This window comes from Micromys minutus (assembly GCF_963924665.1).
Source record: "Micromys minutus genome assembly, chromosome: 6".
Taxonomy (NCBI): domain Eukaryota; kingdom Metazoa; phylum Chordata; class Mammalia; order Rodentia; family Muridae; genus Micromys; species Micromys minutus.
Genome location: NC_137975.1, coordinates 25,087,837 through 25,102,088, shown reverse-complemented (window position 1 = coordinate 25,102,088; position 14,252 = coordinate 25,087,837). Strand labels below are relative to the sequence as shown.

Below are 14,252 nucleotides of genomic sequence, written 5' to 3'. Positions count from 1 at the left end.
TCTCCTTTGCCACATCGGCTAGAGAAGATACAGAGCAAATCTCGCCTCCTCTCCGCATCCGTTTGGGGCCCCCTTTCACCTGGATATCCAAGTTGAGCTGTTCCCAGAGGTCGTCATGTAGGGCAGAGACCTCAGACTCCAGGTTCTCGTACACCATGGTACTGTTGGTCAGTGCCTGCAGGGGAGAGGGTTATGGTGTGAGGGTTCATCCAGTCACTTGACACCCCTCTGGGTGTGTCTGTGAAGGTGTTCCCAGGAAGGGCTAAGTGAGGAGGGAAGGTGTGCTGGCACCACCACACAGGCTTGGGTACACGAAGGGCATGGTGAGGTGAACACCACAGTCTCTGCTTCCTGAATGTGGACGCTAGTGAGCAGGTCCAGTGGACTCCTGCCCCCCCCATACCTTCCCCACAGTGAAGGGCTGTATTCCTTCCAACTGTGGGTAAGACAAACCCTTCCTCCTTGGTGTTTCATTTGCCAAGCATTTTGCCACAGCAGTGCAGTGAGAAAAGCCACTAATATACTCCATCAAGTCCTCCCTTCTACTGCTGCAAAGGGGTTTGGAGCTTGGGATCCCTGGGGTCCGAAGTCTGGCAGGAGGAGAACAGGCTGAGGTATGCCGCGGGAGGCGACCACTAACCCTCCTTCCTGAAACGGCCAGGGTACATCCCATGGCACACCGAAGGAAAAGCTAAATCTGTTCAGGTCAAAGGTTCTCGATGGTACCCTCCTGTTCCTCAAAGGGAAGTAAGAGATTGAGGCCAGAACCCGGTGCCTCTTCTCTTCCGGTAGAGATCATCCCCTTGTGGGCTGTGCTTTCCTGGGCTACTGTTACTCAAACAAGCTATGTTGAATGAAGAAGGATCTGCCTTAGTCCCCCTGCTGGCAGCAGTAAGCAGCCAGAGCCTACTTCCACAAGGCAGAGGGTAAAGTGGGCAGCAGATGGGTTAGATGAGCCAAAGAGTTCAGTAGCCTCAGCTACACACTGCCCCCAAAGGAATCCTGGTACAAATGCCGACTGTGGGTGATGAGCTGGCTCTCACGGAAGCGCTTTGGAATAGACAGGTGGGCAAACGTGCGGTCTGCGCATGCCCTCTGCAGTAGGAGTGGTCTGCGCATGCCCTCTGCAGTAGGCGTGCCCTTGCAGAACCCTGCTTCTGCTGTCTTAGGAGATATCTAGGTCAGAGCAGTACGAAGGGCAGGTCAACAGCTCCAGCCCCTGCTCCCCGATTACCGTGGTCGCCTGTGACAGCTCCACCCGGATGCTGATGAGCTGGTTCTGCAGAGACTCCTTTTTGTGCAGCAGCTTCTCTGGGTAGGCGGGCTGGCTTCCAAACATCTCCAGCTCCTGGTGGGTTCCCATCAAGGCACTTTCTAGGCTCTCCTAAAGAAAGGTGGAAGAGGTCATGAGCCGCCCTGGTGACCTTCTCTAGGGTTTTTAACAGCCGATGCCTGGGCCCCTGGCAGCCCAAATCAGACAACTTAGCAGAGGTTATCCCCACACTGGCTACTTGTATTCCCAGAGACAAGAAGTCTGAGGAAGACAAAGATGCACCAGCTCTGTAAGGACAGAGACAGCGTCACACACCATGCCCACGCCAGTCCCACCCACCAAACACCCCAGACGCTCACCTTCTCTGCTCGTAGCTGCTGTACCAGCCGCTCCTGTTCCCTCACTACCTTGTTCTGCTCACACAGCTTGCCCAGCAGCTTCTGGGGGCCCAGAGGGGAGAAAGAAAAAGATGAAAGACGTGGTTGATGGAAATCAGGTTGGCAGGGCCTGGCAGATAACACCACTTTTCCCAGCCAAGCAAGGAACCCGGGCCTTCACCGTCACCTTGGAGGCTCTGGGAAAGAGCCTGGTGGATCTCTCCATTTTGGGAAATGAGATGTGATAATTCTCTGAGTAGGGGTGGGGGGGGGGTCAAGCACATTCCTTATCCTGCTGTGGGGTACAGTGCCCAGAGGATGAAGAAGACAGCACTGCCTCACCCCCTCAGCTGGGGTTGGGGGCAGGCAAGGTTTGGAAACAAGCAGTCTTAAAGTAAGCAATGTGATATGAACTAACTCCTCAGCCCCAAAGGGCACCCTAGTCTCTCTTATCCTGAGTCTCTAAGTTCTCTTTTTCTAAGGCAACAGTTCTCAACCTCTGGGTTGAGACCCCCACAGGGGTCACATAGCAGATATCCTATATATCAGATATTTACGTTAAGATTCAGAGCAGACAAAATTATAGTTATGAAGTACTCATGATATAATTTTATGGTCAGGAGTCACAACATGAGGAACTGTATTAAAGGGTTGCAGCATTAGGAAGGTTGGGAACCGGCTGTGAGGTCTCAGGTTGGCGAATAGGAACCTCTTAGCTATGGTCCTTGCCTGGAGAAGCCCGCCCCGCCCCCCAGACCTCATGGACCCGCTGCTGAAGCGGAATCAGTTGTGATGAGGAGGGAGGCAAAGCCCGCTCTCTTCGGGAGAGCTTTCCACATCCTCGTCTCTAACTCGTGTCTCCCCCCCGAATCTTGCCCTTTAAAGATTCTCATTTCAAGACCTTCCTCTTTGGCTACTGATTTTTGTCCTTGACCCCTCACTGTTCAGTGAGTGAATCTGATATGGCCATCTGATGCCACCTGGAGTGTCCCACTGTTTGATGCTCCCGACGGCAGACACAGACCATAGTCTCTCTGGCAGTTTGCAGTGTCTGTCACAGGCTGGGCACAGAACAGACGGACTGATTCACCATCTAACGGAGCCTGAGTCTTTGCCCTAAGCCGATCCCACTGCTGTAGATATGGGCCCGAAGCTTGATATAGAAGCATGAAGCAAAGCGAGAGGTGAGGGTGAGGTAGGGACGAGGGCGGAGGGTGTTATGGTCCTGATGAGAGGATGTGAGTCAAATGGATGATGAAACGCCACCAGGAGAAGGAGGGGGATGGAGGAAAAGCCCCATGGGGGAAAGGGAGGATGAGGAGCACATCGTGTCAGAGAGAGCACGGAGAGCTGTCCTTACATCCGTGTCTTGCTCGTTTAGCTTGAAGGTGTGGAGGCCATCCCGGAACACCTCTGGGTACGCAGGGACCTGCAGGAACAGGAGGTCAGTTACTGCATCGGGGCAGATGAGGCTGGGTGAGGGGAAGAGCCTCACAATCCTGCTTCCTTCCTGCCAGAGACCACTGCCCGTCACGCCAGATGCTTCTGTGCCAGGGACTCGAGACAATTCTAGGTCCTCTGGCTGGCAAGGCTGGGATGTCGCCGTCTAGATTTCATCCTGATCATCCGTGCCTGATTCGGGAGAGATTGACCACATGACCTGTGTCCCCTGTCCCCTGTTGGAGGCCTGCTGGAAGGCATAGCTCTCTCAGTGGTAACAATCATGAGAACACTAGTGATCCCTGGGCGGTTGGTAGACACAGTACTCAAGAACTTGGCAGGAAAGAGACTCAGGAACCCGGAGAACCGCCGTCTCCGTGAACTGGACACACCAATCGTTGCGCACACACTAAGCCAGGACTGGCAAGGTTTCAAAGGCATAGTGGGGTGGGGATGGGGACAGTTAGTGCTGCCTTGCCTTGACAATGCAGTTGTCATTGTAACATGTTTACACACCCTTGACAGCCTCCCCTCTTGCTCGAGCCCCAGTAGTATGTGGCAAGAACATAGAAAACGTGAACTGGGTATCCTGGGCATTCAAAGCAGGTTTGTAATCCTCAGCATGCATGAGATGTGTCTGCCATTCGATGGTTCAGGAGATGCACCTCGAGTTTATCTATGAACGTGAGGAATGGAGGTGGCATGGTGGAGCTGGAGAGAAGACCCGGCAGACTCTGTCTTAGGGGATGAGGCCTGGCAGATGAATGGAGTGGTGAAGCGAGCCTCATCCCTCATGGGGTGACCCACGCATGCACAAGCAGCTGAGATGGCATTGACAGGGACCACGCTGACAGGCAGAGAGGCCTTACTTGCATGAAGAGGTGTGCCCTGGGGGAGGAGTTCTCTACCATTCGGTTCACCATGCTGATGAGAGTTTCGCTCTCGCTCATCTGCAGCGGAGGAAGGAATGGACGATTCACTTGGCCTCGGCTATGGCTGTCTCCCCACCCCACCCACTGTGGCTCTCTGAGGGAAACAGGGGAGGGGCAGCTGCTTTGGGGGCCTCCGGCACCCTGTCTTCCACCTCGCCTTGACACTTTTCACCCTGTGAACAGTTTCTGGACCAGTACTGATGCCCTCATGCAAATGTCACGGTAGGGTGCCGGGAGGCCACTGGAAGAGACCCTGCAAGGTCCAGAGACTCTGCCCTGGGGTGCCCAGCACACTGGCCAAGCTGTCCCCTCCTTCCCATTTCTTGTTTTGGATGAAGACCACACTGTGGGAAAGCCAGTCTTCTCAAACTGACACTAAGCTGAGCTAAAACCTGGGACCTACTCTCTGCACAGCATCCCTCCCCCACCCCCAAGACTCCTGAAAGATTACTAAACAGTTTCCAGAGCTGGGCTGGCAGCGTCCATGAGGATCGAGGATGGCACTGGGAAGCAAACAGAGAGGCCAAGACAAGTGAGCCATGTTAAAGGGACACCAGGTGTCGGAACACTGCTCTCTGCCGCGTCATCTTTTAATTTCAAGGATCATTGGTGACGTGGAAGGGGTTATACTGGAAGAGTCAGGGAGGGAAGCAGAGAGGGAGGCAGGCCAAGTAAACCAATCAGCTACGCCCTTCCTTGTCCACTGGTTCCACTGGGAGAGAATTGAAAATGAAACTGTCAGGGAGTGCCCTTGGCTGTGTCCCTTTAACTACACGGTCCACAACGGATGGTGGGAAAAGACAAAAGGGATGTGTACAGGGGGACTTTGGGGCTAGAAAGTAACTGAGCAAAGGCTAGAGCCACATTAGGGCTGATCTTCTGGGGTCAGAACAAGGCAATCCAGGCTTCTCACAGTCTACAGTATTCTGATTTTAAAACCCTTTTTTAAAAAAACTTTATATGTGCATTCTGCCTGCCTGCATGTTTGTGTACCATGCGCCCGAAGGGGACAGGGGAGGACATTGGAGTCCCTAGAACTGGAGTTCTAGGTGGTTGTGAGCTGACACATGGGTGCTGGTAACCAAATCTGGGTCCTCTGGAAAAGCACCCAGGGCTCTTCTCGGTGGAACTATCTTTCAAGCCGCAGATATATAGTATTTTCAAAGGCTTTCTAGTACCCGGCTTTTCTACTCCTGTAAGCCCAGTTAGGTTTTTTTCCCTTGGAGTCAAGGTTTCAAGGGTGCTTACAGTATGAGGGTGAGCTTAAGAGTCACAATACCTATAGGCCAGCCTCCTTAGTTTCTAAAGATCTAAAGCCAGTCCAGTCCCTATCCACTTAAACAGGCTGTGTGTGCGCATGTTTGTGAGCACATCATGGACAAAGGAGACCAGACTCTTGTGGGTGCCCACTAACCTCATTTCTTTCCCCTAAGAGGTTTGCTGTAACAGTGCCCCACAGAGAGCTCCTGCTTGCTTTCCAATCTGAGTCTCTCAGTACTCTGCAGAAGAGCAGGTTCTACTATGTCTGCAAACAAAGAACCAGAGGGAAGCAAGTGACATTCCCAGTGCTGCCCAGCATGGCGCCACTGGCTGTCCCGGCCCTCATCACACAAGACTGCCTGTGAGAATATTATTCCACAGGCAGGAGGGTAATCCAGAGATGAGTTCTGAAGACCCAAGCAGTCCATCCCCTCTGGAAGGGCAAAAGCCACCCTGTGTTAAATGACAGTCAGCCACTGTGGGCAGGGCAAAGCCAGTACAAAGCTACAAGGAGGACAGTCTGCTTGGGAGACCAGTGGTGGCGCTCTGAGTCCTCCTCACTTGAAGGCATTGGAGGTCTTGCTTCCCTCTGGAAGGACACAGCTCTTTCCATCCACGCTTGGGAGAGAGCATCCTGGGCCTCATCCCCACATGGCCCAGATGCATATGGCGTGAGTAATAATACGCAACTTTTGGAACAAGAATGCAAGGTCCTTGAGGGCCAGGAGCTGACCCTGCTGACTCAACTCTGGCAATCAGTGCTCCCCCTGCCTAAGGCCTTTTACAAAGATGATCTCACCATAACAGGGAAGCCATAGGAGGCTCAGGTCACATGACTGTCACTGGACGAACAGAGTCATAGCAGTGAATATAGTCATTTTGAGGTCATGTTTCTGCCGGGAGATATATGAGTATGAACTTGTCCTGACGAGTTGGATTCTAGCCTTGTCTCCTCTCAGATTCCCAGCTACGAGCCGGGTTAAAACCTAAGCTCTGCTATCCACCGACTGTGTCCTTAGCATGTTTTAGATTCTCTCTGAGATTCATTTCCTTGTCTATAAAACAGAATAATCGCAGTTCCCATCTTGTAAATTATTACAAAAATTAGAAAGACTGTGATCTATTCCATTTGGTCTCAGTCATGGAGGAAACGCCAGTTACGGTGACTAATACTATTGTTGTTACTAATATTGCTATTACTATTATCGAGACAGGGTTTCACCACATAGCTTTCCTTGGCCCGAAACTCATTACATATGTCAGCCTGGCTTCAAACTCACAGAGATCCAGCTGCCTCTGCCTCCTGAGTGTTGAGATGAGAAGCATGCCCCACCATAGTTATTCTTAATACCATCACTACGATCATCTCTGCCATTGCAGGCGCCTTCCCAGGACAATGATACAGACCCCTGGATCCCTGTGGTTTGTAGCACACACATCCACCAGTGTATGGGTTCCCTGGCAACCTGTCTAGACCAAGTATTTTTAGATAACCCTCTTTGGAGTTAAAAGGCAAAGGAACAAAGGCAAAAAGCCTGGCATAGGCACCAGGCAGCCAGCAACGTGTGTCTTTCTAGGGTATTCAGTGCCTGGTCAGCTGGCTCATCAGTCAGAGTCGACATTACTGTTTCTCCAGCAACCACACTGAACACTCAGGACCATGAGCCGTGTGTGCAAAAGAGCCTTGTTGAGAAACTAACAAATGTATGGGACTGATAAAATTGTCTAAACCATCCTAGGACAAATCTGTAAGACCTTGGTTTGTAACTAGACAGCTCATCACTGACCAGTGGGGCAGGCCCTAAGTTCCCAGATCCATGGTTAACTAAACCCCTGATATCGCAGGCCCAACCCTTGTCTGTACTCTCTTCCCACCTGCCTCTGAGGGCAGTCCCACGTGGGCCGAACACTGGAGAATGTAAACAGAGGTAGTTAATTATTCACATGCCTATTTAAGCACTCCTTTCCTGAGATCAATCCCAGCTTCCCATGAGGGATTTGGAGGGAAAGGGGATGAAGGAGCAAACCAAAACACGAGCCACTTTGTTGATTCGTGGTGACATCAACAAAGGTTGTCAAATGGCTGGAGGATGTTAGGGACAGGGAGGAGGAAACAGGACAGGGGTATGCGATGGCAAGGGGCACCAGCTCTGCCTACCTGCTGGTCCAAATACTCTAGGTTTCTTTGCAACTGAAGATCTAAAAGTTCATCCTACCCGGAGCCCGAGGCCAAAGAGCCAACCAGCAACACAAACAAACAGGAACACACAAAAGAAAACGGTAGAAAAGAAAAAAAAAGAAGCAGAGTAGTTAAGAGTTAGCTAGGCATGGACAAAAAAAAATGTCTCTGTCATGTCCTTTAAGCGGTTCTTAGGTAGAAGGGGACGAGAGCACAGGAAGATGGAGAAGGGATGAGGGACATTCTCTCCCAGCTCTGTTGCCTCTGTCCCACCCTGCAAATCTGATGAGAAGTGTTTCCAATTGTTCTAGGAAAACGGGCTATTTCTGGAAAGGTACATTTGCTGTGGACCGAGGCTTTCGAGTCTGAGCAGTACAGTGAGAATCGGTGCGGAGCGTGGCTACCCTCACAGCCACCCGGCCTCCTCCACCCTGGCCTTTCTTGCCAGGTATGGGACAGAGGTTCTTTGGTCCCCCAGCCCATTTCTCAGAAAAACACATTCCGGAAGTAAGTAGAAACAGCAGAAAGGGGAGAAACACTGTGTGGTCCACCCTTTCTTCCATGCCTTTCCCCACAGGTGGCATTCCAAACAAAGGCAAGCTTGAGATAACACCAAGGGGGAAAGTCCACATGCTCTAGTGTGGGAGTCCTAGGCTGACTGCCCCCAGCTCATGTTTCTAGTAGTCCTGGTTCCTCCTCTTGTGTGCTAGTGAGATCTGCTCTGAGGGCATAAGGGACTGAGGGGCAGGAGAGCACACGCTCTCTGCTCTGTGCCACAGAGGAGAAGGGGCAAGTGGCCCCAAACCCTGTCCTGGGGCTCTTGAGGCCTGGTGGGAAAGGAGGAGGTAACCAGAGACTTTTAAAAATACGTGGTCCAGGCACTGGACCCAGAGCATCCCTGGCACCTGCTCCAGCCCAGCTCCACCTTGGGTGGATGCAGGAGAGGAGGTCCTGAGGTGGAGTGGAAGGGAAGAGAGGACGTACCATCTTATCGTGGACCGTGGGGGATGGTGGGTAGTTGTAGGGGAACAGTCCTGCAGGGACTGGCCGCCTGTCTCCCAGGTAATCATACTGGAAGAGAAAGGGGGTTGCAGAGATGAGAGAATACGGCTGGGATGTGGACTTCCCCCACCAGCTAAAGTTCAAGGTAAAAGGTGTCTGTATTCTGTCCCAGAGCAGAGTTCAAACTGAAATGCATAGCAACCCCATTCACAACAATCTCTCCGAGTCCTCTTAGACACGGCACAATTTTCAGTACAACCTGGGAATGGGCACAGAGAACACGGTTCCCAAGGCAACCTCTTAGGAATGGTACCACAGACCAGCCTTCTCTAGGCAGATTCCTGGCCTGGCAGGCCATATCCCAGCACCTCCAGCTCTTCTCAGCAGATGGTCTCGGGCCTCAGGGGGAAGGGAGAGAATGGCCGCTCACCTTAGGAGAGCTGATGGATCGCCTCATCACATAGGCTGCAGGGTCTGCATAGATGTCCTCACTGCGGGGTGGCAGCCGATCGAAACGGGCACTAGGTGAGCGCACGGGGGAGTAGATGCGGGCACGACTGTAGGAGCCCTGGCTAGGCGAGCGGGGCACAGAATGGGAACGGGGCTGCAAGGACAGGCGGCGCAGGGAGCCAGACGCAGCATCCAGCTCATCATAATAGAGTGGCTGTCGGGAGGGGCTGGGGATCCAAACAGTGCCATCCTGCCTGTAGCTGGTGGATTCCTTCCATTCATGAAGCTGGTAAGTGGGTCCACCTCCATTTCGGAAGGAGTGCCGCTTGTCCTCCAGGCCCCAGGGAGGACTAATCCTGTCGTAGGCTGGCATGGAGCAGATGCTGTCTGGCCGCACCCCTGGTGGGTAGTACTGGTAATCGTCAGGGTACTGGGAGGAGTAGGGGCTGTAATACTCAGGGACCCGGCGGGGCATAGGGTAGAACCTTGAAGGACTGAGAGAGAGACACCATTATAAGGAATGTAGACAGCACGGACATATCTCTACCCACCTGTGCACCCAGTCACCCCTGCCCCCTAGTCCTCCAGCTCAGAGTATGTGCTTGAAAGGGTGACTGGAGTCCCAGGGCATCCAACAAACACGCGGGAAGCCACTACTGCCCAGGTAGGGTCTAGGCTTATCTTAGAGAGGAGAGAACAGTCCCAATCTTGAAGACTGCACCAGAGTTTAACCTGTGTGTCTTTAAAATGAAATGTTCTGGAAGACAGCTTTAGTCCCCCCACTCCCCAATTACACGTGAGTGCGAACAGATGTTTGGACCTTCCCAAAGCAGGAGGTAGAAGAAGAGTACCAAAGCGGCTCTCTGGTCATATGACAGCAGAGCCAGGAGGCTGCTAGGACTTATAAATACCCAAGGACCTCACTGCCAACAATGTGACATTAACTATCAGAAAGGTAGGCTGCTCCAGGCTTCCTCCTGAGGATGCACCCACAATCTCCAGGGGTCCCTACGTCCAGAGCTCATTCGCCCTGACAAACACTACCAAGTTCAGTAAGTCCCGCCATCAGATAAATTCATGGGGCAAACTGGTCATCAAGGAACAACAACAGGAAGAATAAGGGGCCTTGTTTGGCTCCGGGTGGGTGGAAGCACCAGATTCAGATGTCATAGGATCTACAGCACGAGTCAGGGGTTATCCAGAACAGCATTGGGGCTGCCTGACTCTTGCCTGCTGAACATCCTGGGTATACTGCCATACCGCCTCTCTTCTCTTCTCTCTCTCTTTCTCTGTCTGTCTCTGTCTCTCTGTCTCTCTCTCTCTCTCAGTCTGAGACAAGGTCATCTCACATAGCACAGGCTATCCTGCAACTTACTTTGTTGCAGAGGATAACCTCAGAACTCCCCATCTTCCCACCTCTGCCTCCCAAGTGCTGAGAGGGCAGGAATGCGCCACCATGCCCAGATCTGTCCTTTCTTTTGAAGGTGGCAGACGATCAGAGGCAAAGATTTGGACAAGCTAAGAACCAGCTTTTCTACACAGGTGGCTTCCTGGTGGTCCCCAATAAAGCGATGTGGCATGAGTTGCTCCCCCTTCCCACGCCCTAGCTATAACATACTGCCCCCAGGCCACCTCACCTCCGAAGGTCTTCCGGTGGAGGCACCCCTCGGCGTAGGTTCACCCACTGCTGAAGCTGATTCATAGAGCTTTTTCTCTGGGCAATTTTGTCAGGGTCGGTACGTGGTGGAAAGCTCCGCCGGTGTCCCCCAGTGTCCCCATCATGAGGTGGGTAAGCCGTGCTCCCTGGTCTGCTTGGGGAGCTATACTGCCAGCCATTTGGCTGAGCAGGCTGATCTCCACCTCCTGGGACCCTCGGGCCATCAGGGTAAGGGCTGCCAGGCTCTGAGGCTGTCTCAGGTCCAGACGGGAGGCCATTGGCTTTTACCAGAGACTCTTTCTTGACGTCAGGCCTCTCCGGCCTTTGCTCAGCCTTCTCACAGCCTCTGCCGTCCCCCTCCCCTCGAGTCTTGGGTTCTGGCTTGGTGAGACTGTTGTGAGGTGGCTGCTGATGGTGTTTGCTGGGTGGGATGTTCTCTGAGTCTGGCTTCTCGAGGCTGCAGAAGGCCAAGGTAGAGGCTGTCAGTGGTACTGCAGCAGTGTGGGGTCGGGCAGGGGTGAGTAGATTGGGAGGAATGGAGAAGAGGCACAGAGGTCATGAGGTAACTAGGGCAGGATGGCGCCCAATTCTGCTTCCTAAATCCCAGGCTTTACTTTATTACTGGGCAATGATAGGACACATGCAACTGTCTGGTGCACACGATACTTGCTCTGTTCTCCAGGCCTGTTACCCAAATCACTCTCCCTTCTGTCATAATATGGAGCCCAGCCACAGCTGTGGCCACAGCTAACCTCTCCTCATTCAGGTCTCCTCTGTTACCTGTCTCCAATCCAGCCCTCCAGCCTAGGTTGGCATGTGCCCTAGTTTCACATCAGTAACTGTGCTTAGCCACAGAGACTGGCTACAGGTCTGCCCTGCATCTTGGGGATTCTTCACTGGCAGAAAGGACAGATTACTACCTGCCCTGGTAGGCAGGCTGGGCCTGGGCTGCCATAAGATACAGGGGGACAAGTGGCTGACGCGAAGTTCCTGGCTCCAAAACACAGCCCTTCTGGGGGTAACTGCTAGAATGTGGGGGTCTATAAAGGCCAGAACACGGCAGGTTTTCTCTCTTGTGCTTCCAGGGCCTGGCCTACGATCTATGTCTTGGTTATTTTTGTTTGTCAACCTGACACAAACTAGAGATATTCGAGAAGGAATCTAGACTCAAATGATTCCTCCATGACACGGGTCTGTAAGAATGTTTGCTCAGCATTTTCTTGGTGGATGATCTGGGAAGGATCAGCCCGCCGTGGGTAGTGCCACCCCTGGGTAGGCAACCCTGGATGGTATGAGGAAGCAGGCTGAGCAAGCCACTGGGAACAAGCTGGTGAGCAGCCTTTCTCCGTGGCACATGTTCAGTTCCTGCCTCCAGGCTCCTGCCTTGAGTTCCTGCCCTGACTTCCCCCGCAGTTGCTTTGGGTCAGTTTTGTCATAGCAGCAGAAATGCAGACCAGTACTGTCTGTTTTCTTCCTAGCAAATCGGGAAATGGATGAATGATGTCTTAGCAATGCACAGAGGTGGATGGGCCCTTGAGACAACTTCTCTCTGGAGCTTCCTGCCAAGCTTCCTTGAGGTACACTGAGGGCTAAGCATAGCCAGACCTGAAGTCTACACAGTGAGACCACACTCAGGCCAAGACCCGAGGCCCTTTCTTCTTGATCCCCATTTGCCTCTGGATCCCTGAGGCTGCACACAGGGAAGGAGAGGTGGGCACTGAGCCGGATGGGCGCTGTGTTGTGTTTTCAGGATTTTACACACAATCTGCAATCCCCACCCAGGGCAAATCCAACTGCTAGATTCAAGAAGAGAAAAGTCAGGTTCTGAAAGGCTAAGTCACTCACCCTGAGGTCACACTATGGCCAAGTGACTAACCTGTGATTCAAACCCGATTTCCTTTTCCTCTAAAGTATTTAGCCTGTGGCAGCAAGTAAAATGACCCTCACCTTTGGCTCTTATCCAAGCCTCAGGAATTCTCCTCAGGCTCCCCCAGCTCAGAAAGAGGAGGGGGAAGTGAGTTTCAGGAACTGCAGCCTGTTGGCCAGACCTCCTCTGATGGCCAGACCACAGTGATGTGGTCCTCACTCCCTCCAGAGGTTTAAATCCGCAGAATGGGCCCAGCCACGGCACAAAGCTGAGCACTTTTGAACATCTTTCTCCTCTCCTCACTTCCACACCAAGTACTCACCTGTGCCGCACAGGCTGGGGCACTGACTTCTGGGCTGGAGGGATCTGTACTCGAGCAGCCTCACCCATGGCCTGGATCCAGGCCTCCTGCTCCTCGGGGCTCTCCGCACTGAAGAAGTAGGTACGGACTCCAGCGTGCTCGGCCTGCGGGGAGAGGCAGTGCGTGGAACTGGCCCCAGCTTCATTTACCCAGTAAACAGTCACCTGCAGGGAAAGGACACCAACACGCCCACAGGAGGAGCAGTCAGTTAGGCTCTAAGGGGCTAGGACGGAGGGTGGGTTGCAGCTGCCTCCCATGTACCTGGCATGAGAGGTCTCTGAAGCCCAAAAACCAGGAGAGCAAGCCTACCTCCCCGCCTGAGGTGACTGTAAATAGAGGGACAATTACCACACCCTCTCTCCCCTTTGATTCCATCTTTGTGATATAAAATTAGCACAGGGGCGGAGGAGTTGGTCCCCTAAACAGAACCATCTCAAAGCCAGCTTCACTAGTGAGGAGCTGACCCATATCCCTTCCTCAAGAGGAAACACCTGCGCCCCTATCCACGGCATGCAGGGCACACACCAGCAAACAGTTGGAACACTACCTAGTTGACGGCTGTGAGCAGGCACAGTGGGCTGGAACCCAGAAGAGAGCTCCTGTCCAGAGGAGGGGGTCCTCATGTGGCCCGAAGGAGAGGCAGAGACAAGCCAACCGACACCAGAGGAAGAGACAGACCAGACAGTGAGGGGCACAAGACAGGCATTATGGGTAGTTTCTCTCTAGTTGGGTGTCACCACCCAGAAGAAGGACAGCACTCAGTGATGTCCAGCTCAGCCTGACAAGGGATGGACCACAGACAGCATGCACTATGGGAAAATCTGGCCTTTGGTGGGTGGGCAGTGAGTCAGGGAGCTCCAGCATTATTTTCAGCTCTTCCCTTAGCAAACAGGTTGCTATTTTGCTCCATCTTAAATGATACATCCACTAAAGGGTGATAGGGAAGAGGGGAAATCTGCCTGGTTAAAACAAAACAAAACCAACCAAACAAAAATATCAAGGCGGGGGGGGGGGGAGTCACAGGACTAGCCAGATTCCTTCTGGGACCTTAGCATACCCCTCTGGTGACACCCTCAACTCCTAAAAAAAAGGTAATTAAAATTTACATCACCTAACAGGGGGCTCCAGATGTGATTAGCAGTCTCATTCCAGTCTTGGCTTCCTTAGGTGCTAACCCATAGGTTGGTGGGAGGTGAAGGAAAAAGGACAGGTCCCCCTGGCTAAACTCAGGCTCTCCTGGACAGCCAAGCCATGCCTTCACCCTTCCAGTGTTGCCGGGACCAGTCTTCAGGAGACTGCTTTCACTGTGTCCCACATTCATCTCCATCTCCACCCTTCCCCAGCGTGCAGTTTTGGGGACTGGACCCCAGGCTTCCTCCCTTAAGGGCCCAGCAGGAGGTGGAGCTGCTGAGGAGAGAGGCAGTGCTGAAAGGCTAGCTCTAAAGAGGGCAAGG

General features: G+C 52.9%; 1 protein-coding gene across 9 annotated transcripts in view; it reads right to left on the bottom strand.

Moving 5' to 3' along the window:
• The window catches only part of PLEKHA6 (pleckstrin homology domain containing A6), a 74,758-nt gene that overhangs the window by 19,467 nt on the left and 41,039 nt on the right, over positions 1-14,252 (bottom strand). For 2 of the 9 annotated variants that reach the window (XM_080918450.1, XM_080918454.1), the window contains exons 7-16: positions 12,760-12,962; positions 10,551-11,027; positions 8,894-9,407; positions 8,446-8,532; positions 7,441-7,494; positions 3,960-4,040; positions 3,011-3,079; positions 1,633-1,713; positions 1,235-1,384; positions 80-175 (exon numbers count right to left, since the gene is read on the bottom strand). In XM_080918450.1, the coding sequence (XP_080774576.1) occupies positions 80-175; positions 1,235-1,384; positions 1,633-1,713; positions 3,011-3,079; positions 3,960-4,040; positions 7,441-7,494; positions 8,446-8,532; positions 8,894-9,407; positions 10,551-11,027; positions 12,760-12,962 (1,812 nt within the window). Of the gene's footprint in view, positions 1-79; positions 176-1,234; positions 1,385-1,632; positions 1,714-3,010; positions 3,080-3,959; positions 4,041-7,440; positions 7,495-8,445; positions 8,533-8,893; positions 9,408-10,550; positions 11,028-12,759; positions 12,963-13,345; positions 13,476-14,252 lie in introns of those variants that run through there. The other 7 variants (XM_080918455.1, XM_080918456.1, XM_080918458.1 and 4 more) reach the window with 6 other exon arrangements.